Below are 23,617 nucleotides of genomic sequence, written 5' to 3' on the forward strand. Positions count from 1 at the left end.
TATATATTCTTCTCCTTTGGCATAGAGCTCCACTGCTGTTCCAGCACTTTACAATACAGACTCATGAGCCACGTGTTTGACATGTTCCTCTACTTTACTTATATTTGCTTTGCTACCATTACACTAAGTGCATAGATGATCTGTCGTAGTGAGCCTGGACGGGAGCAGCTGAAACAAATACACTGATTAATCCTTTTGAGTAACATTTGCTAAGAGCTAGAATATGGGATGATTTTTGGTAGGAAAATTTGGACTACCCCTTTCATGTAAGGGGTTGGCATAGGGTCAAAACCTCCACACTGAAAAAAAACTGCTGTTGTAGAATTGTTGATAGCCTACACTTGTGGGATGAGTGGTGACATCCATATAGCCAAGGCAAAGGGGTCTGTACTAACTTAAGAGAATATATATTCTTCTGTTATGTTTAGCTATTTGATAAAAATGTTACTTAAGCTTAAAATAAATTAAACACCACTTATAAAAACTTCAAAGTCACAGTCCTGCTGATTGTCCAGTATTTGATATAAGCAGGGAAAATCCCTATACAGGCTATCTTTATCATTAATATGTGTGAATGTCTATACTGGCAGCTGTTTTCCAGTCTGAAGCCTGGACAGGCTCACAGGGATTACCTGTACAGTTGTGGCCAGATGTTCACATGACATGAATGCCATAGTAATTTCGGGCTTTTAAAGATTTTTTTAACCTGTTCTTTTCCCAGGATGGAATGATTGTACAGCATACAACTGGGTGCGCAAGTTTGGATTTATTTTGGATTTTCTTTAGTCCACGCTCAGATATTTACATAAAACTTGCTCTAGTAATTGACTAAATGTCCCTTAGCAAGTTGCACCTCAACCAAATGCTTTTGGTAGCCATCAACTAGCTTTGGTATAATTCTGGCTGATATTTGACTAATCTTCTTGGCAGAGTTTGCAGAGTTCCTTTAAATTAGTTGGCTTCCTGACACAGACTTGGCTTTTATCCAAAGTCCACAAATTTTCAGTAGGATTGAGATCAGGGCTCTGCGAAGGCCCTTTCAGAAGCTTACTGTTAGCCTGCTTTATCCATTCCAAGTCATTGCGGCCAGATGGGTCCAGATGTGTGACTGGAGGTTTGAGCCTTGGTGGTTCCTGTGTTGTTCATGAATATCCTAATGAGTTTCCTCTCATCTGACGGTGACAGTTTGGATGTATACTTTTAACCCCGTTTGGATTAACGAAAAGGTGTATGCTGCACAATCATCCACCCTGGAAAAAGAGCAGTTCAAACAAATCAGTAAAAACCCCAAATTGCCCTGACATTCATGCCCATGATGCATGTATGTAAGCTATTAACAACACAATAACAGCGACCTCATTATTTGAAACTTTGTCTTTAATAGGGGCATCCACCATTTTAAAATCATGATAGATCCACTTTAATATGTTTGCTTTCCTCCATTAGAATCAGTCAATCAATGACAAAGCTTATGCCTTAAAGAACCAGAGAGGCTAGATAAAAATTCTCTATCTTGATGAGGAATCAGGGATGGTCTCACCAGGAGATGTGAACATTTTTAAACCCCAGGAGTTTTGCCGTCTCGGTTTTTATGAGCCTTTATTCCACAATGAAACAGCAGAGGAGGAGGCGTACTCTGTCTCAGACACGATTTGTAGCAATGGTTACACGGGGGCGTCATTGTTTTTGCTTGAATGGGCTCCTACTTTGAGAACAATATAATTAGCTGTTGTCTCATTGAGGATGTGTGGTTTGTTGTTTTTTTTACACGGCAACCACAGAATAAAGAACACTCAGATATTGTGGAATAAAGTGCGGATTTCACAAACATGAATCACATGTGAGCAACTCGGTAGCATTTCTGTTACATCTACCACAGACATCCGTTATAAAGTAATACAGCTTAATTAAAAATCAAGAAAGTGCTTGTCTTCCACCACAATGACATAACTAGTCGCAAGACAGCACCTTTATTAGGTAGTGGGCAGCTCATCCACGTTCTAAAAAAAGTTCATTCTTAATTTATTTGCTTCCTTTGACGTAAACAACATTACTCTGAAGTTATTCTTACACCCTTCAAGACAAATGGCTCTAAATGATGGTGTCAGAAGGCGTGATCAGGTGGTTAACATCTGAAATATGTGTTGGTGTTTTGCAGTCGACACATCACATTCCTTGTAAATATTTATTATGTGGTTTCGAGGCAGGTCCCGAACAGACACTTGACAGTATAAATACAAAGACACCCACTTTGGCACAGTTATAGAAGAACGAACACAGAGAAGATGGATAAAATGATGTTTGGAAAGACACACAGCTTATTTATCAGTTGAAAAGATCAACTTGCCACATTGGATTCAAAGTTGTTGTTTTTTTCTATCTAGTAATGGAAAAAGACCCAAACTGGAAAATGGAATACAGACTGGAGTTAATGGTGCTTCTTGTTTTGTTGATAACGGCTTCATCTATCGCCCTGAGCAGAAAAGATACCACAGAAGCCATGGTAAGAAAATACAAAACAAGCTGGATCTGCTGGAATAGAATCTAAAATATTAATGTAAAAATCACAGTCTCCGAGTCTAGAATTTGCATACAATTCGCTGAGAATAAAAATAGAAATACTTGGAGCATGCACTGCTGTCCAGTTTTAACAATAGTTCAGCAGAGATCAGCAGAGACTGGATTTTTAATTGTCTTAAGCTCACCAATGTTACTGTAAGGCCAGATCCCTGTATAATTGACACAAATGGATGTAATTCCTCAGCTGGTAATGGAGCATCTATATTCAGTCAACCTCCGATAACACCCATGCTGAGATTATTTAGTTTCAGTGACCAAAAATAGTCAAGTAACATGTCAAAAAAGAAAGAACAATCGTTTTAATATGTTTAGTAGAGATCAATAATTTAATATCTCTCACAATGTCTGCCATTCTTTTAGGTTTACTTAAAGAAGTATGGCTACCTGCACATCCCACTGGACAGTAAAGTTCAAGATTATTCACATGAGCAAATAGCGGAAGCTTTAAGGTTACCCATCTTATCAGTTTACATTGTCCTCATTTACTATTTAGACTTCATTTCAATTGAAAGTTTAAACATTTTTTTAATGTCAGAATGTTTCAGAAAGTGACCAACCTGCAGGTATCAGGAAAACTGGATTTAGCCACGCTGGCAATGATGAATAAACCAAGATGTGGTCTGGAGGATTCTTTCAATAACAGGTCTCTCAAATATCGAGTCATGGGTAGGTAACGGTACATACTGGATTTTTAATGTGCAGTTATGTGCATCTAAGTGATTTTTTATTATAATTTAACAGGTTACTGGCGTAAGAAAATGCTGACCTACCGCATTTACAATTACACTCCTGATCTGGGTCAGGGAAAGACTCGCGTGGCCATCCAGAATGCTTTTAAGTACTGGAGTGATGTATCACCTTTAAGGTTCAGAGAGTTGGATCGAGGGAGAGCAGACATCAAAATCTCATTTCACAGAAAAGATAAGACGTGTCCAGTACCCTTTGATGGCCGAGGTAGGACCAGCATATGAACAATTGTGCTCAAAGAAACTCCAAAGTTTTGTGATCTGAGTGATTTTATGTTGAAACTTTTGATGTAAAGTGACACTTAAAAGTTTAAAGTCATAAAGGAAAACTTCTGGTATTTAATTAGAATCCTTGCTTCGTCTTTAGGCCGTGTTTTAGCGCACGCTGATGCCCCCGAGTCCGGCATTGTGCACTTCGATGAGGATGAACTGTGGACAGAAGGGAAGAGTTCTGGCTCCAACCTGAGGATTGTGGCAGCTCATGAGATCGGTCACGCTCTAGGCCTGGGCCACTCACAGTACTACAATGCACTGATGGGACCTGTTTACAATGGATACCGCTCTGACTTCAAGCTTCATCCAGATGACATACAAGGGATCCAAGCTTTATACGGTATTGCCAAAATGTTATTACAGCACCATATGAATATATCTTTGAAATACTATTTATGCAACCTGCAACACTATCCCTTTTCAGGAAAGCCAGAGAAGACTCCTGAAGCCAGAAATCCAGGACAGTCAAAGCCAGGAGGAGTTATTCCAAATCCTTGCAAAGCCACTGTGGATGCAGTTATGTTGGGTACAGAGACTCTGATGCTCTAATACATATTCCCTTATATATGCTTTGCTCTGTATTTTGTTTAACAAAACAGGAAGATGCTTCTAAAGATATTTTTTTCTCCTACATTTTGCCCCTGCAGGTCCTTTGCGTAAGACATACTTTTTCAGTGGGCAGTATGTGTGGACAGTGTCCAACTCTGACTACAACACTCCCATCCAGATTTCCGCACTGTGGAAGGAGCTGCCAGGAAGCCTCAGTGCAGCTGTTCACTCTCAGCGAACTGGCAAATCCTACTTTCTGAAAGGTTTATTTAGTAGTTTTATCAACGGCGCTCAGAATGTTTAATTCCAGTTGTGTCTTCTGTTTGTTTTCTGAATTCAAGTGTCTTTCCTCTGCAAACATCCTTTCGCAGGAGACAAATTATGGCGATACACAGGCTTCAAACTTGACCAGGGCTTCCCCAAACGTTTGTCCAACATCCCTGCAAATATTGACTCTGCTTTTTACTTCAATAAGAACCAGAAAATCATCTTTTTCAAAGTAAGATGATTTTCAGTCTTTTTGTTGTTGTTTGATATCTGGACTCGGTCAATAATTTGCTCTTTATTTCAGGGCTCTGGATACTGGCAATGGGATGAAATTGCTCCAACAGATTTCAAATCATACCCTAAACCAGTTGGACAACTCTTCAAAGGGATGCCCAGCAACACTGACGCTGCTCTAATGTGGACTAATGGTTATGTATACATATTTAAAGGCACCGAGTATTGGCGTGTAAACCAAAACTACCAAGCAGTGGAGAAGACCTACCCTCTCAACACTGCCTTGCGCTGGATGCAGTGTGACGACTGAGCCACCAGAGGCCACTGGGGACTCAATGTTAACCTTATCTGCACAATGACTTGGTTTAATAACAGTGAAACAAGCTCACAGTATGGGTATTGGTTATGTGGGTGTGTGCAATGATATTTGCTTCACAGTTCTGTCATGTTGAGAATAAATGTAATACTAAAGCTTCCACTTACCGAGATAAAATCTTTAATTAAACTAACAAATAAACTAGTAACTAGTTAAAATAGTTATCTTTAATTATGCATACTTCTGCTTCTCTTCCACTTTAACATTAAATAAACAGACCAATCAAACAGGATAACAAAGGAGATGACATTAATCACAGAACATGTGAGGAATACTTCACTGTAGCCTTCTACCTGTGGTTGCATTTTATTGGTGCATGTGTACATTATGTCAGTATATTATACGAGTTATATCAAATGTTGTTAGGGTGCCTTTTTTTAATGTCTGGCCACAAATGCCAGATGAAGGAGTCCTGGTAAAATCTAAACGAATCAAATAAAACCAAAACAGATTTTTGTGAAGCTCACGCTGCTCTTAACAAAGCAGGAGTCTTAAGAAGTCAGAGTAGGTGGAAAGCACCTGTGTAGTTGTGCATGCAGGGTCTTTGAAGGATAAGGTCACTTTACCTGATAAGAAAGTCAACTTCAGACACGTGAACAAGATCAGCAGGCAGTTTTCATCACATGGAGATCTGTGTTTCCAAATACCTAACTTCTGTGTTCACTTTTATTTAGGCACCAGTTTATTATAATTAATTAAAATGAAACTAAAAACTACGACCCGATGTGAACAACTGAAATAACTGAAATAAAAATCAGACTTTGAATAGGCTGACAGAAAATGTTATTGTGCTTTCAAAAAAATAAGAATTCATTTTGCTGCCATGTGGGAAACATCAGAACACTTGTATATGTTTTTTTGTCACTGTAATTTTTCGATTACACTGTTTGTGTTGTAATATCTATTCTGGACTTCTTAGCACTTGCCCCTGACAAATACCACCCACATTAAAAAAAAAACTGTATTAAAACTGGACATTGTCAGGCCATAAAAAGCTCATTTGTGAAATGTGCAAACCAGCAGAAACTAGCTGAAGCTACACTGAAATGGAAACTTAAATTCAAAATGAAAGGAAAACTAAAAGTAACAAAAAATTTGAAACTGTATTTACTCATCATTCTGTACAAATATCTCCATAATTTCATTGTACATGTACAAGGACAATAAAGGGCTATTCTATTCTATTCTATTCTATTCTATTCTATTCTATTCTAAATCCTTGTAGGTAAAGTGCAAAGTTAACATAACTGAACAGTAGCAATATTAACTGACAAAACAAAGGGTGGAAAAAAAGTGGGATTAACATTTAAACAAATGTGAACAAAGGGAAGGTTAACCTTAAGAACAAAATTGACATATTCATACATTATAATTAAAACAACAATGGCAGTTCCAGAAATCATGAACACGTTTTCATAGTGTTCATAGACTTCTTGTTTTCTTCTTTTCTACTAACCTGAACCCCATAAAACTGCACAAAACAAAGTGCATCTACCAAGTGGCAACATCCAGAAGGGGCTGCAAAGTCAACGCTGCAGTTCCATGCATCATGATGCATCTATACAGTTTATGGATCAAGCTAATGGTAATACTAGTAGATAACTCAGCCCTTAGGCCTTTTTGTCCAAATTTGGTCACTTCTGATTCCAAAACATGCAACATGCTGAAGAAATGCTGAAGTGAAAGCTTTTAAAATGGATTTAACATTTAGACACAAAAGGTTCTTGTTTGTGAAAGGTCAGAGGATGTAAACATGAATGACATCTAGCTCTGTAATGCTGGCCGGCTGCATTCTTCTTTCATAACAGTGACAAAATGGTGTAGAGAAAACAGCTGCTGTATGAAAATTACTCCAAGAAGGCGTGTGGATTTTTTCTGTAACCTAGTCATGACTTTTTGGAGGAGATACAGTTTCTGAGTCAAATGTATTTGTGACCTACAAATAGGGGAATTTTTATCCAGCCTCTCTATAACAGATATCTCCAAAGAAGGACAACACACTAGAGGAGTATAAATGGATTAACAACAGTACAGAGCAGAGGAAAAGCACGTTTTATTTGACCTTTTAAAAGTAAGGATGTAACCTTGAAAGATGAAATAACACATCATCTGGTTTTCAAATTCAAACTTGAACTCATAAACAACTAAACACACTCTTCACCAGTTTTAATAACATCAGTGGTTTTGATGCTGCTGACATCCTTATCTTTGGTACGATCAGTGGCCCATAGTGGATAATGTTAGCAAATGTTGCATAAACATCACGTTGCTGATTTAATGACTCTTAACATAAGACAATACTCCAAAACAGCCGACTGTGAAGCTGCACTGCTGTCTGATCAATATTTTATTGGTCTACCATTCAGAATGATATGTTTTATGTATATCCTTGGTTTCATCGCATGTGCTGGCACACATTTATCTTTTATAGGTGTAATGATTACATTTCAAAGTAATCTAGATGTAATACTTATCTATGTATTTACACAGTGACATAAGCAGAGTGTTTAAGATTGTAATGATATTGCAAGAAACAAAAGAACTCATCTGAGAGTTAAACTGCTCAAAGGATTTAGTAGTCATGGGCCTGATGCTGTGTTGAGGTTGCATTAATTTGTCTTGTCATCATTCAGGGGATGATCTCCAAGTACCTCATATCAGTCTGAGCATGTTGATCGTTATCTGATGAAGCCAGTAATAAGGATTCAAACCACAAGTTGAAACTGTGGAAAGGTGTTTGTGATGGTCAACAATTAAAATGAGTAATTATTCCTCAGACATATGTAACCTATATTTGCTTGAAGCCATGCTAATCAAACTGTGAAGACTGGAGAGGAAGTGGTCAGAGGCACCATTGAGCCTGTCTCAAAGTCAAAGTCAATTAGAGTGTGTGTGATGGTGCTGACGCTGCTTTTAGAGGAGCCGGTTCCCATCTGACGCTCCTGAAGGCTCTGAAGATAACTCTGCAAGGCAAACAAAAGGAGGATGCACTGTTGTTAAACTGGCCATCTACCATGCAGACAAATTATACACAGTGAGAACCTAGAAAAGCTCTGGTGCTGCACAAAACTGCAGTGGGCCTTGTTTACCAGTTCATGTACTAAAAGTGTGCTAATACTAATGTATACTTGTGTCATGTCAATTTTATTCATCTAGCATATTTTGAAAGAGACAGAAGATAACCCAAAGTCATTTCCAGGCAAACATATTTACATTCAAGGTCTCCAACAACCCAATTTCAAAACCCAAAACTACCTAAAACCCAAAACTCAAATTAAAATACAATAAATAAAACAGCAATAGAGCAACATAAACAATTGTATACTTAAAAAAAAGAAAGAATTCAAAGGCAAGAATAAATGATAAATAAAATCCATCCATCCATCCATTTGGGGGTAGCAGAGAAGCGCAGACCTCTCTTACCCTAACCACCTCCTGAAAGGAGGCCACCATCTGATGAAGCCAAAACAACCACATCATCTTCAAAAAGCAGAGATGAGATCATTAAATCACCAAAGTGGGAGGCTCCTGTCACTTGCCTAGAAATTCTGTCCATAAAAAGAAGTGCCCAGCACAGCATATCCCGAGGGATGAAGTCGATTGCCTTTACAAAACAAATGTAAACTGATTGGGCAAACTCCTACGCACTCTTGAATATTCTTGAGAGGACAAAGAGCTAATCAGGAATTCAACGGCCAGGACTAAAACTGCATTGCCCCTCCTGGATCCAAGACACAACTTATGGGTGGACTATCTTCTCCAGCACCCTGGCAAAGACCTTTCTGGGGAGGCTGAGAAGTGTGATCTCCCATGACGCTGGTTAATGCTCTCCAGTCCCCCTTCTTGAAGAGAGGAACTACCACCCAAGTTTGCCAATTCAGAGACACTGTCTCTACCTTCCAAAGGCATGTTGTGGGTGTCAGTCACAGAACATCCAGTGCCTTAAGAAGGAGCGGTTTAACTATCTCCATGACCTCACCTCAGTGATGGCCAAGTTGCCCCCTCCATCCATCCATGTCGGTGGGATTGAGGCGATCCTTGAGGTATTCCTTCCACTGCCTGACTATGTTCTGAGTTGAAGTTTGCAGCTCCCCACCTGCACTAGGCACCATTTGAGTATAATACTGCTTTCTCCTATTGAGTTGCCTGACAATTTGCCAGAAGCACTTTGGCAGCCCTTGATTGCCATCCAACACACACTGTGTCTGACCCCTCCTCTGGGTGGTGAGGCCACAAGAGGGTGGACCTATATTGTTGCTTCAGGCTATGCAAATTGGGAAATTGTACTGTATATACAGGAAGTTGCAGTAGTAAAGGTGGGAGGCAATAAAGCAAAGGATAACTAAATCCTTTATGTACATAGCTAGCTTTAATATTTATTAATGACTTAGAGCTGGTAAAATGCTCTTCACAACATTACTGACTTGATTGTTATAATTCAAGGAAATATCAATAAAAACATAAAGATTTTTAACTACATTTTTGACGTATGTGGATGTGGATAAATAACCAAGTGCCTTGGAATCTGTTATTATTATTATCTGGAATGGAGAAATAAAATCTGATAAAAAAGCACATCAACCATTTGAATCTCAGCCACTGACCGGTGCCAGGACATCGCCAGCATAGCGTTTCAGGGGTGGAGGCCTCCGTCGGCGGTGATGCTGAGGTCTTCTCCTCGACTCTTTATTTGCATGTTTTTTTGCATATTTCGTCTGTTTTTTATGTGCACCTGGATGCATTAAAAGGGGAGGAAAAAAAAGACGTAAAACATGAACACAGAACATCAAATAGGGAGGTTGTGAATACAGCCTTGAGTTACAAATTGAATTAAACTTACTTCCATTGTGTGACATTCCTTTGGCAGTAAACCACCATTGCACCAGCACTCCAGTGAGACTCAAAACAGGACAGATTCCAGTGACAGCCCAGTCAAACCAGCAGAGTGGTCGTGGAGCAGCTTGAGAAAATATATCATACACTTCATCTGGCAGTACAAATGCCCCCACCAGGTAATCTGCACACAGCATGACTGCAGTTGCTCCAAACACAGATGTGAAGATTATGCTGAATAGTTTCTGCCACTGGAGTGTAAAGACAGCAGCGGCCATGCTTGCAGTCAGAACAACACTGAGAGGCACCCAAACTGGAGTAAGGCTGTGAAATTGTCCGATAACCACCAAGATGGAGAGGGAGAGAAGGCTTCCCAGAAGTAAGCCACTGATGAGGAGTCCCACTGTTGTCATTAACATGGTCAACAGTCCACATAGCACAGCCACACCAAGGCCAATGCCCGCCTTGGTCTCTGCCTGCAGCTGGGTGCTCAATACAGGCTCTTTGTGATACAAGAGGAGCATGGCTGCCAAGCTTAACAAGAAGCCTGAGAAGAACATGACCATCTTGAAGCAGCGGTATCCTGGGGGAGGGTAATAAAAGAAGGTTAGAACCGGCTCCAGTGTTAGTTTTGATACTGATTAATACAGCATAGGCATCACTGGATTAATTAAACAATATTAGTTTGTATTTTTAGGTTTAGGTTTTAGGTTTAGCTTATGTGCTTAGCTCAGCTGATATTTTTGTAATGTTTTTTCAGGATTTTGCAGGATGTAATGGGTTAATGTAATAATTTTATTTGTTAGTAATGCAATAATGTAAAGCGCTACACTGCCCAATTCAGTCATTTATTATGTCCTCATAACTGTTACATCAAAGTTACAATTATGTAATTGTAAAAAAAAAATGCATTACAGCGATTCTTTAGTTATCTGTGCCCAAAACAAATCAAACAAACGTGCTTTTTTCTTCTTGTCCACTTGCTGTTATCAGTTGATTTCAGTGTTCCTGTGTACAGTTCCTGTGGTGGAGGAGTGGTGATATGGACATGGCTTTTTATTTATTGTAGAAAGGACAAGATTGCAATGGTAAAGTGGAAACTGCATTGAAGACAGAAACAACCACATTATATGGCACAGACAGCATGCTAACACAAAGCTAGCCAAAAAGCTAGCCCAGAGTGATATTAAAGCTAAGTGCATGCTAACCCCAGGCATTAGCCAAACAAGATACATAATTAATTTCTTTCAGTGCTATTTGTCAGAGAGGAAGCCTGCAAATTAATAGTTAATTATGTGTTAACACATATTGTTTTAGCCAAGCAGGGCCTTGTATAAACAGAGTAAAATACTGTATGTTTCAAATTACTGCACAAGCACAAAATACTTCATAAAATAAAATAAACTTTATTAGTCTCAGAGTTGGGAAAGTCACATTCTTACAGCTGCAGTGTGAAAGAAATGAACTGATGCAGTGTAACTTTTATTATATTATTATATTATTTTGGTTTTATTGTAGTTTTCATGGGATTTTGAAGTGTGTTTTGTTTTAGCTGTAGCAGTTGGAGACCCAGCATGTCTGTCTGTTTCCCAGCTTTCCTCCCCCCATACCCCCTCTTTTCTCTTTTCTCTCTTTTCTTTTTCTATTCCTCCATTTTCTTCTTCTATCTTTCATGTCCTTTCTGCTTCACCATAATATCCACATAGATAATAGCATGAATAATAAAAAATAAAATAAATAAAACAATAAGATTAACGAGAGGAGCCTACAGAGAGCCCATAGTGCTCCTCTTGGGAAAGCAGATGTTTGGCACAACAAAGCATTCAGACCATGATTCTGCTTTCTACAACGACCAGACAGGACAGCTGTTTAAGAACACAAAAACAATAAAATCCATAAAAAACAGAATGAAAATGTGTATTATCCAAGGTAGACGAACTATTAGTTTCACTATTATTTTTACCTTATATGAACCACAACAATAAGAGCTGATTGGATGACTCTGCAGATGCTGATGGTTCACACACTGAAATACCTTTTCATACACGAATTTGTTCCAGCATTCATCTCCAGCTCCAGGTGGGGAGACTGCAGTGATTGCTCTCGTTCCTTTACAGTTTTGTGGCTAATACCACAGGTTACCTTTAGTTATAGTGGGAGACATGTTTACTAGTGTCTATGAATACAAAAGATATTTATTTTGTTATATGGAAAGGCATATGGTGAAGACAGTTAAGGCAATGTTTTAAATTTCTGATGAATTGTTTTGGTTTGGTTGTGGATGATAGTAGACAAAGCTCACTGTTTGCAGTGTAATTCTGCTGTACATTTGCCCAGTGCTTCACAGGACTGATTTGTATTCTGGTGTCCTTTGAGTCTCTGTGGGCAGGCCACTTGTATGTGCATGACAATCACTAACCACAGAGTTAAATTAAGTTAACACAACTATGACAGCACTCTTTTTATCTGCACCACTAAAACTGCTTTTTTTTATTCCCCATTATTAATTATTGACAGTTACACATTTCCTTGCAGTGTGTTAGTGTTACTGGAAAAACAGACTTTGGCAGCATGTGTGTTTGCATAATGTCACATGTTTTAGGCTGCAGGTCCTTGTGACACAACACTCTTTATCACACTCAGTTTTTGTGTTGATTGAATTTTTCTCTGCATATTTTCTCAGTGATACCAAATAAATATTGCTTTTAATACTGTAGTATATTTTCCCCCTGTGTAGCTCTACATAAAACTAAATCACTGTCAGTGCTGACAGGAGCGGATTTCAGCTTTAACTTTAGGCCAAGAGTGTGTAACAGGTAGCACTTCATATATACTGTCTCTGTCAAATTCAGACACAGGACTACCCATCTGCCTTCTCCAGCTTTGGGCTTATCCACCCTAAACCCCTGGCAGCCTGCAGACACCTGCCACTGAGGCTTTAAGCCATCAGGTGAGATGTTGAAACATTTAAAAGCGGAGTGGACAGTTAGATGTAAAAAATTTAAGTAGTCTTTCCTTAGATTTGACGTTAATAACATTAGGATTACGTACCGAAAAAGCAGTAGATGAGGCCAAATGAAAGGCAAACAGAGCACACAATAGATGGGATGACTTCATACTTCATATTAATCTCAAGCGTACATATGTCCACTTCACTTAAGCCAGCTCCTGGTTTCTCAGTAACATAGAGTGAAGTGAGTGCCATCTTCGAGGGTTATTACTTCTGGTGGTGAGCAGCTGGTGTGGACGTCAATCTGTTTTGCTCATTGAAGGGACAAAACTGGAACGGCCTGCATATTGTATCCAGGGAAAGAGGAAGCTCCTGAACCAAGAGCATGTACTAAACTGTTTCCTGTTGTGCACCTGCAGAAAGAAAAGACTGTTTATGACTTGTACAGCAAAGACAAACACAGACCCAGTTCTATTTTTTCCTGCACTGGCTACTAACTTGAGATTTATTAAACATCAAGTCTTGTCTATCCCGGGAATTTCTCCAATGAAAACATAACTTCCATTCCATATGAGACATCATAATGTTTTTAAATGAAGCATCAGTCGTATTTGGGTGAATTTATGGGAGGATGTTGCTCTTTCCCATGTCCAATTCCCTGTTCAGGAACCAAAGGAGGAAACTGGGGAGTCCCCTTGAGTTTCTCTTTTGTTCAAGAACAGGATACAGATGAGGAAATGACCTTGTGACTTGATGCCGTCGTTATACGTATGTATTGTCCTGAACATGTGGTTAAATATTTCTGTTTAGTGCTCAAGATAATGAAAAAAACCCCAGCTCAACAATAATACAGTATATTATATATGGTGGAATAGATGTACTCTAGCCTCTAGCATAAGTAAAACTAGCTAAAACAGTACAGAAACAAATAAGTTCTGCATTCAGAAAACCCTCTAAGTACATAGTGATTTAAAAGTTTCTGGAGAAGGACTGTAGCTTATAATTAACGATGCATCACTTTAATGTTGTGGATAGTTATTATGAATATTCAAAAGAAAAATATTTCCTGATTAATTTGAATGAAATTGGGGTATTAATTTCACTCAAAGATGGACACATTTATGCAAAGCATAAAACTATTTCCCCCACTACAAAAACAGAATAGAATTACTTATCAGCTAAATTAAAACTATTTTATTAGGTATTATATATACTTATTATTAACTGCATAGATCGTGTTTACACACCCTTCATCTTGGCTTACAGTGCAGCCGTCTAGCTACAGGGTGTATTATTGTAAAGACTTCATAAGCTGTTCAGGCAGATCCTACGGTCAGCAAATGGAATTAGAGGGGCTTTAGCAGGTGAGTGATCCTCCTCTCAACTCCTGTGTCCTCTTATATAGTTTAAAGCACAAACACATTTTCTAGCAGCTAAATAATCCTTGTAACATTAAAAACATAAAAAAATATCACAGCTTCAGTACAGGAAAAGCCACTAAAATAATTATTTTTCTACTAGTTTGTGAGATTCTGTGACAAAAAAATTATTTTTTCCATTGCAGAAACAATCAGTATGATTATCTATAGAGCTGAACAGAATAACTACAAACAATAAGGAAACCACAGTCTCTTAAATGAAAGCATAATTTTAAAATTTCTGTGACCTACCTCAAATGCCACATATCTTCACACTGTAAAAGTAAACTTTCTGCAAGAAATAAAATATCCTCATTAGCTGTTAGTCCCAGCGAAGGAGAGAGAGCGCCGTAGTTTTCTCAAAAGTTTATGTTGTTCTCTCTGAGAGCTGTGCGAAATCAATGTCCAACGCACTAAGTCTCTCATCTGTGTTTGTGAACAGCTGACGCCTGACTCTGAGAGAGAGAGAGACCATCTGCCCCCAGCGTCAATACAAAGCTGCTACCAAGTCCAAGGCCAGACCAGCTGAGAGTTCAACTCTCACTACCCAGGATCCCGCTGGAGCCACAGCACAGTTCAGAGTTTATTTCAGTCAGTGTGGCTTTTCATTAAGGTTAAATTCAGCTTGCACTAAAACAATTTTGCTTTAGGCTCTGGTTTGTGTTCATTCATAGGATCTTCCCCCCAAAATGTAATTTAATCCTTTTCTTGTTGGGTTGCAAACAGTATTCTAAATGTGTGTGTGTGTGTGTGTGTGTGTGTGTGTGTGTGTGTGTGTGTGTGTGTGTGTGTGTGTGTGTTTTAACCATGTTAAAGTGAGTGCCTTTAAAGTTGTTAGTGCTGATATATAATATGAACCTGCATTAAACTTTGTGAAGATACTTGTGGTCTTAAAAGGATGATGCTTACTGACTTAAGTGATCCCTGAGCTTCTCCTCTACTGCCACCATGAGGTTGACATTTAACAACAACTTTTAGCTTTACTTTGTTTTTAGTGCTAATCAGAATCTTAGCATGCTAAACTAAGGTGGTAGCATGCAGGCAACATTACGCCCACAAATCTCAATAAGAGAACATTTGAAGGAACTGAGCATGAGTTATTGACATTTAGAGTAATAATGTATTTGGTAATTAGACAGCAATGAAGCCACATAGCATAGTGGAGTCCAACAATGGTAAGGAATAGAAGAGGACCCTCCTGGAGTTTAGACACTGGTTGTGGCAGAAATGGTCAGGATGACGTGGAGATGTAGAGGAGGCAGGAAGTAAGTCTGAAAGTCTGAAAAGCAGAATGACAGAAGAGCATTGAGATTTAAAGTATGTGGAACAGAGGCTGACTGGCTCCCAGAAGGCAGGCAAGAAAATGACTGGGCCAGAGTGATGACAACAGATATATCTTTGACTGCGTGGGAAAGAGGAAGTAATGCAGAAAAAAGAGCAGCCTGAATGCAGGCAAATGAATGACCAGAGAACTTCCTTATTGAACTTATTGAGTTCATATTTACATCTGGACTGCAATTGCTAAAATTAATGTTTTATCTCAAAGCCACATGCTACATAGGGTACCTATGTGCTCGTTTTATTTTGTTCCCTGTAATATTTGTTGCTTTCCTTAAGAGCGAGGAGGCTCTTAAGGATTGTTTTGAGTCGACTGTGTGGGAGGTGATCTGTGACGACCACGGAGAGGACATCGACAGCCTTACTACATGCATTACTGACTATATTAATTTCTGTGTGGATAACACCGTACCTACCAGGACTGTGCGGTGTTTCTCCAACAACAAACCTTGGATTACCCCAGAAATTAAAGCCGTCCTCAAGCAGAAGAGGAGGGCCTTCAAATCCAAAGACAAAGAGGAGTTGAAAAGGGTGCAGAGAGAGCTGAGGGGACTGATAAGGAATGGGAAGGACAGCTACAGGCAGAAGATGGAGAACCAGCTTCAGCAAAACAACGTTGGTGAAGTCTGGAGAGGCCTCAGAACCATCTCAGGCCACAAACATCAGAACGCTCTGCCTGGGAGGGATGTGAGGTGGGCAAATGAACTGAATCATTTCTTCAACAGATTTGATTCATCCATGAGGCAGTCTCCAACATCGGCTGCAGACTCACCCACCCCCACTGCTGCTGTTCCACCTCTGACACCTCAGACACTTCACACCTCCTCTATTCACCCTGCTCACTCCTCCCCACCCCCAACAACAGCATCCAATACACACTCAACACAAGGCTCCAGCCTGTCTCTCTCAACCACCCAGGTTAGGAGGGAACTGAGGAGGATTAAAGCCAAGAAGGCAGCGGGTCCAGATGGCATCAGCTCGAGGGTCGTCAGGTCCTGTGCAGACCAACTGTGTGGGGTGATGGAGCACCTCTTCAACCTGAGCCTGAGGCTGGGGAGAGTCCCACAGCTCTGGAAAACCTCCTGTGTTGTACCAGTGCCAAAGACTTCATGCCCCAAGGACCTCAACAGCTACAGGCCGGTGGCTCTAACATCCCACCTGATGAAGACCCTGGAGCAGCTGGTCCTGGCTCAGCTTCGGCGCCTGGTGAGCTCATCACTGGACTCACTTCAGTTTGCCTACTAGCCTGGCATTGGAGCGGATGATGCCATCATTCACCTCCTACATCGTTCCCTCGCTCACCTGGAGACCGCTGGGAGCACTGTGAGAATCATGTTCTTTGATTTCTCCAGTGCCTTCAACACTATTCTTCCCTCGGTTCTGAAGGACAAGCTGGAGAACTCAGGAGTGGACCATCACCTCACTACCTGGATTTTGGACTACCTCACCGACCGACCACAGTATGTGAGGACTCACGGCTGTGTGTCGGACAGGGTCGTCTGCAGTACAGGGGCCCCACAGGGAACGGTTCTGGCTCCGTTCCTCTTCACCATCTACACTGCAGACTTCTCCCACAACTCCACCCAGTGCTTCCTGCAGAAGTTCTCTGATGACTCTGCAATAGTCGGCCTCATCACTGATGGGGATGACAAGGAGTACAGAGGACTAACCCAAGACTTTGTGGACTGGTGCCAGCTGAACTACCTCCAGATCAACGCCAGTAAAACCAAGGAGCTGGTGGTAGACTTTCGCAGGCACAAGCATCCTCCACTGCAACCACTGAACATCCAAGGTATGGACATCGAGGCTGTGGACAGCTACAGGTACCTTGGTGTTCATCTGAACAACAAACTGGACTGGATTCATAACTCAGACGCCCTCTACAGGAAAGGGCAGAGCAGGCTGTACCTGCTGCGGAGACTCAGGTCGTTTAGAGTGGAGGGCCCACTCCTGAAGACCTTCTATGACTCTGTGGTGGCCTCAGCCATCTTTTACAGTGTGGTCTGCTGGGGTGGCAACATCTCTGCCGGGGACAGGAAGAGACTGAACAGGCTGATTAGAAGGGCCAGCTCTGTTCTAGGATGCCCTCTGGACCCAGTGGAGGTGGTGAGTGACAGGAATGGCGGCTAAGCTGTCATCCCTGCTGGACAACATCTCCCACCCCATGCATGAGACTCTGACAGCACTGAGCAGCTCCTTCAGTGGCAGGCTGCGGCACCCACGGTGTGGAACGGAGAGATTTCGCAGGTCATTCCTCCCCACTGCTGTCAGACTCCACAACAAAGACTTCAATTGATCAAACACACACATCCACACATGTGCAATAATACTAAGTGCAATATTCTTTTTCTGACATAGTTGTATTTTTACTCAGGTCTATAAAGCATTTGCATTCTATTTTTATCCTATTGTATATTTTATTCTATTTATTCTACTGTATATAGTATTTTATTTTATTCTATTCTGTACAGTTGTGTACAGTATTTTATTCTTATTGTATTCTAATTTTGCTATATAACTTTTGCACTGTCCACTTCCTGCTGTGACAAAACAAATTTCCCACGTGTGGGACTAATAAAGGTTATCTTATCTTATCTTATCTTATCTTATCTTTCTTTGTGTTTGTGCCCTCCTTGTGCCCTTGTCTCTGTCATCAGGGCTTGTCTTCATGGGTCATCGATGGTTCTTTGTTTGTTAGCTGCTTCCTGTTTTACTTTGAAGGTTGTTTTTTTTCTTTTGACTTGTTTTGGTTTCACTGTCTGCTTTTGTTCCTTTCCCTCCTTTGGGATTGCCTGCGCTGTCATCATTGTCACTGTGTTTCATTGTTTTCCTTTGTGTTTCTCTCCCACCTGAGCCTAATGACCACTAACCTGTCCTGTCTTCCTTTTTACCTTTATCAGTTTCTCAGACTTATCGTGCATTTTTTGAATTGTTGTTTTTGTTTTCTCCTTTGTATCTTTCTTGTTTTTGTGCTTTCTGCTATTGTGCATTTGCATGATTCTCAGAGAACTCCACTGCCTGAAACAATTCATTCGCTTATCAATTTCCCTTCAACCCAGCTTTCTTCTTATCACCTGCCCTGATAAACGAAAGATTTGAACCACAGGTCAGTGGGACTTCTGTGCGCTCAGACTGGGCTCTGTGCCAAAGATGATCATTTAATGATATCTGCTCACTGATGTCTAAGAGTAGAAAATATTAAACTACAGACAGCGGCTTCATTATTTGAAATTTTGGCCATGTTTGATATGAGCAAAACAACAACAGTCTCCTTTAAAAGGCACTCTGCATAAATATAAATAACAAAAACAACAAGATTTGTGAGGCAGGTAAGTAAAAGGTAGTTAAAAAAACAATAGTTTAAAATGTTTATTTACAAGTACACAATAATGGTCTAAGGGGGAAGCACAGCAACATGGTGCTTAGCATTGTAGGCTCACAGCAAGAAGGCCTGCCCAGGGCCTTTCTGTTTGGAGTTTGCATGTTCTCCCTCTCCTTCCTAAAGTCATGCACTTAGTGGGGTTATTTTAATTGGTAATTCTAGTTAATTACCCTAATTACCCAACGATGTCTGTCTCTATGTGTTAGCCCTGCAGTAGACTAGCAGCCTGTCCCGGGTGTACCCTGCCTCTCGCCCTATGGCTGCTGGGATAGGCTCCAGCCCCTGTGACCCTGAATTGGATAAAAGGAAAAGAACGGATGAATGGATTGATGAATGAATGAATGGTCCAAGGGGAGGCAGGTGCAGAATGGGCAGACAGATATATCCAAACTAGAGGAGCCTGGAGGCAGTGGTCACTGTCTGATGCACTGAGAGGGGATCTGAGATATTAGGAAAACACACTTCAAAACTTTTAAAATGTAAGGACAAGAAAGACATCGTGGACAAAACAGGACACCCCCCTATAATTTAGTCACAATATTATAGTTAGTTAAATGGTCTGATTGTTCAAATATGTATTTTCTTTGATTGTTGTAAAATAATGTGTGCCCCAGTCTCCAAAAATGACATAGTGCAGGAAGGGTAGTTATTCCTCCGTTACACCACAAGAGGGAGTATCCCCTAAAACAAGCAGCTCTAGCGGGAGTAAATAAGCCCAGCCACTAACCATAAGGCAGTGCGCCTATAAGAGTTGTGTGAGAGTGCAAAAGTGTGTAACGTTGTGCCATGTCTACATATATGTTTGCAGGTAAGCAGATACAAGATGGTAAATAACTTAAAATGTATCTACAGATGAGTCCACGGGGTTGCAGAGAATGTGGGAAAGTTGGCCGTTAATCCCCATTATGTGTCATTAGTATATAAGTTATTGGTAGCGATGTGAATTAGCCGTGGCGCTAACGATTAGCAGCTAGAGATAATTCATTAGGTTGTACGGAAACCTCGTGGCGCTTTTGTGGATTTATACCTGCACCGAGCTGTAATCACAGCAGATATAGCCTGGTGGATCACACTATCTTTTGTTTATGTTTATTTCATTGTTGTACTGTAAGAAATATTAGAGATTTGAGTTTAAGGACTAACCATAAGGCAGTGCGCCTATAAGAGTTGTGTGAGAGTGCAAAAGTGTGTAACGTTGTGCTATGTCTACATATATGTTTGCAGATGTTTGCAGATACAGTAAAGGCGAACTCACAAAGCCACACTGGTTTCAATTCATTTTAATCCAAGTGTGCAACAAAATTTGGTGGCAGCGGTGGGATCAGCGGTGCTACTAAGAAGCAGTGTGAGATTACAGAGTCATGACACACAGTATGGAGTTGGAGCAACTGCAAGACCAGCTAAGTGAGAGCTTGCTGCAGTTAAGGTCGGACCAACTACAAGAAGTGTGTTTACAAGCTAAAATCTCAATCGGGAAACAGACAAAGAAGCACACGCTGATCAGAACAATAAGTGAAGCAGTTGAAACAATTATTGAAGTGGAGGAAGAGGAAGTAGCGCACACATTCCTGGACAGATTAATTAAAACTGTTAAAGAACTAAAGGGAAGAGATGACCCTGCACAGGAACGTGAAGATAGTATCAGTAGGGATTTGGTTGCATTGGCCAGTCTACAAGAACAATATGCAGCATTGCAACTAAGTTTTCAAACCTCGACAAAAAGGTTAGAGGAAGAAATGGCAAGACTGACAGACAGAATGGCCTCCCAAGAAACTAGTCAGGGTCTGGCTACTCAGTTACCTACTCTTCCATCACCGTTACCTGCTTCACCAGCAACACAGCCCCCTGAAGTGACGATACGCAGGGAATTTAGAATCAGTGGCCAAATTGGGGAACGGGGTCAGAAAGACAAACTGTCATACTCCAACCTGATTCATCAAATCGAAATGGGACTTAAAAAGAATCACAGCGAAGCTGAAATTATTGAAGCTGTTGTTAGGGCCATAAGCCCAGGCCTAAGTCTCCGTGATATGTTGGAGATTAAAACAGACCTCACCCTCATGCAGCTTCGTACCATACTGAGGGGACACTACAAGGAGGATAGCTCTACTGACCTCTATCATCGACTGATAAATATCACTCAAGGAAGTAATGAGTCCCCACAGAACTTTCTATTTAGGGCAATAGAGCTGAAAGAAAGACTCCTAGCATCATCAAGGGAGCCAGGGACAGATGAACAATACAGTGTTGAACTGATTCAGAAAAAGTTTCTGCGAGCCGTGGGCACAGGTCTGATCAGCGACAATGTGAAATACCAGATCAAACCCTACCTGGATGATCCAGCAGTCACTGACGATGTGCTGATTGCAAAGACAAATGAAGCGGCCAGCCTTGAGTGGGAGAGGCAACAAAAATTCAGAAAGACCACCCGAGAAATGAAAGTAAGAGAGATAAAAGCAGAGGCACAGTCAGTGCAGGAGGCAGCAGTTGGTGCAGTGGGTGGGCAAGACCAGCCATTCTCCACCTCGACAAAAGGTAAAGCTGCTAAAGCACCAGCAACAGTGACTCGCAAGGAAACTGAGCTGTTTGAAATCATCAATCAACTAAAAGGGGAAATAGCTGAAATAAAAGGAGCTATTCGTGAGTCGCACCGACCTTCTCCCTCACACCGCCCAAGCCTCAAACGTGGCTGCAGGGATTGTCAGGACAGCAATAGAGGAGAAAACTGCGACCACTGCTTCAAATGTGGACAAAGTGGACATTTGTCAAGGGGATGCCGCACCCAGAGAAAACTTTCAGACAGGGCAGAGCAGATTGGTATGTCGGCTAGCACGGTGAACCCACTCCCATCACCCTCTTTTCAGCCACTAAACCAAGGTGAGCAACAACAAGATGTTCACAAACTCTTGACAGACAGTATAAAACGTTTGGAGACAAAATTAGCAGCCGCCACACAAGATAAGAGGAATGAAGCCGTTTCCGTCAACCTCCTCTCCCCAAGGCGAAGAGCCCAGCTCCTCAATCTTATTGGGAGGAAGCACATGATCACCTGCCTGCTTGAGGGAGTAAAAACCACAGCGTTGTGGGACACAGGATCACAGGTTTGTCTCATAAATGACAAATGGAGACAACAGAACATCCCACACCTCAAAGTTAGGAGTTTAACTGAAATCATTGGGCCTGGTATATTAGATGGGAGGGCAGTAAATCAGACACCAATCCCATTTTCCGGGTGGGTTGAAATCAAATTCGGGTTGCCCACAGAAGAGGCTGCGCAGTTAGAGCTTCTCGTGCCAGTATTAGTAGCTCAGGAAGATGGGGTGGCGGAGGAGCCAATAATTGGCTTCAACGTGATTGAACACATGCTAGAGAGGGGAATAGAGCCACCTCGTGCTGTAACAGAAGCTGTTAGCACAGCATTCTCCATTGACTGTAAGAAAGCTGAGGTCTTTATAAAGGTGATGAAGAGTGGAGACGATGGGCTAGGTGAGGCAGAGTGAAGACTGGGAGAGAATTGATGAGCATCCCACCTGGTCAGACAAGAGTTGTCAAGTGTAGTGTGAGAGCAGGTCCACTCCCAGCAGGTCAGGATGTCCTGTTCGAGCCTAGTCCCTATCCACAGATGCCAGAAGGGTTGGAGGTGCAAGAGAGCGTTGTCCATTTACAGCAGGGCAGCTGGTCCCGTATTAGCCTCCCAGTCACTAATACCAAAGCTTATGAGATCATACTGCCTCCGAGAACTGTTTTGGGACAAACTCAGAGGGTCCGAACTATTTACCCAGCTAACACAGTGGCAGTGGAAATAGAACAGTTGGAAACAACAAGACCTACGGTAGAAACAACAGCTGCACCTCCAGCTAGCCAAATGGGGGAACAGGAAAACAGAACAACAAGCAACAGTGAAGGTGTATGGGACCCCCCAGTTCCCCTTGACCACCTCTCTCCGGCACAGCAGCTGAAGATCAGACAGCTATTAAGGGAGGAGAGTAATGCCTTTGCTCGTGATGAACAGGATGTTGGCAATATCCCTCACTGCAGCTTAAGATCCGCCTCAGTGACCCCACACCTGTTCGCCGAACGTATACATCAGTGCCTAAGCCACTTCATAAAGAAGTGAAAGAATATCTGGAAGACTTGCTGAATAGAGGGTGGATAAAGAAATCAAAATCCTCCTACTCCAGCCCCATCGTATGTGTGCGGAAAAAAGATGGCAGCCTCCGCTTGTGCTGTGACTATAGGGAGCTAAATATGAAGTCAATCCCTGACCGCCATCCCATACCACGCATACAAGATATGCTCAACACATTGAAAGGAAGCTCCTGGTTCTCGGTCTTAGACCAAGGGAAGGCTTATCACCAGGGCTTCCTGGAAGAGTCAAGTCGCCCTCTTACTGCATTCATCACACCATGGGGATTGTATGAATGGGTAAGAATCCCTTTTGGGTTGTCATCTGCACCGGCAGAGTTTCAGAGGTCGATGGAAGAATGCCTTGCAGGGCTGCGGGATGACATATGTCTGCCTTACTTGGATGACAACCTTGTTCATTCAAAAACATTTGAGGACCACTTAAATGATCTAAAGCAGGTCCTGCAGCGTTATCAGAGCCATGGAGTGAAATTAACACCCAGGAAATGTGAACTGTTCAAAAATCAGGTGAGATTCCTGGGGAGG

The 23,617-nt window shown here is 41.3% G+C and overlaps 2 protein-coding genes across 3 annotated transcripts; one reads left to right on the forward strand and one right to left on the reverse strand.

Moving 5' to 3' along the window:
- Positions 1-2,277: 2,277 nt before the first annotated feature.
- On the forward strand, positions 2,278-7,485 carry LOC100693130 (matrix metalloproteinase-19). The gene is made up of 9 exons (XM_013274386.3): positions 2,278-2,503; positions 2,941-3,029; positions 3,116-3,246; positions 3,322-3,534; positions 3,694-3,939; positions 4,024-4,125; positions 4,247-4,411; positions 4,520-4,647; positions 4,720-7,485. Exons 1-9 carry the CDS (start codon positions 2,387-2,389, stop codon positions 4,957-4,959), a joined length of 1,431 nt encoding a protein of 476 aa, XP_013129840.1. The 5' UTR covers positions 2,278-2,386; the 3' UTR covers positions 4,960-7,485.
- Positions 7,243-14,703, reverse strand: LOC100693402 (transmembrane protein 198). Of its 2 annotated transcripts, none has more exons than XM_003439095.5 (5): positions 14,479-14,703; positions 12,910-13,221; positions 9,866-10,441; positions 9,630-9,757; positions 7,243-7,988 (listed from the first exon to the last, which is right to left on the reverse strand). In XM_003439095.5, the coding sequence occupies exons 2-5, from the start codon at positions 13,061-13,063 to the stop codon at positions 7,839-7,841; spliced, it is 1,008 nt and encodes a 335-aa protein (XP_003439143.1). In that variant the 5' UTR covers positions 13,064-13,221; positions 14,479-14,703; the 3' UTR covers positions 7,243-7,838. The 2 variants fall into 2 exon arrangements, with proteins under 2 accessions (XP_003439143.1, XP_019205427.1); XM_019349882.2 differs by lacking the exon at positions 14,479-14,703 and adding an exon at positions 10,821-10,879 and having other exon boundaries at positions 12,910-13,030.
- Between the last annotated feature and the right edge of the window lie 8,914 nt (positions 14,704-23,617).

Source organism: Oreochromis niloticus, linkage group LG20 (assembly GCF_001858045.2).
Source record: "Oreochromis niloticus isolate F11D_XX linkage group LG20, O_niloticus_UMD_NMBU, whole genome shotgun sequence".
In the NCBI taxonomy this organism is placed as follows: Eukaryota; Metazoa; Chordata; class Actinopteri; order Cichliformes; family Cichlidae; genus Oreochromis; species Oreochromis niloticus.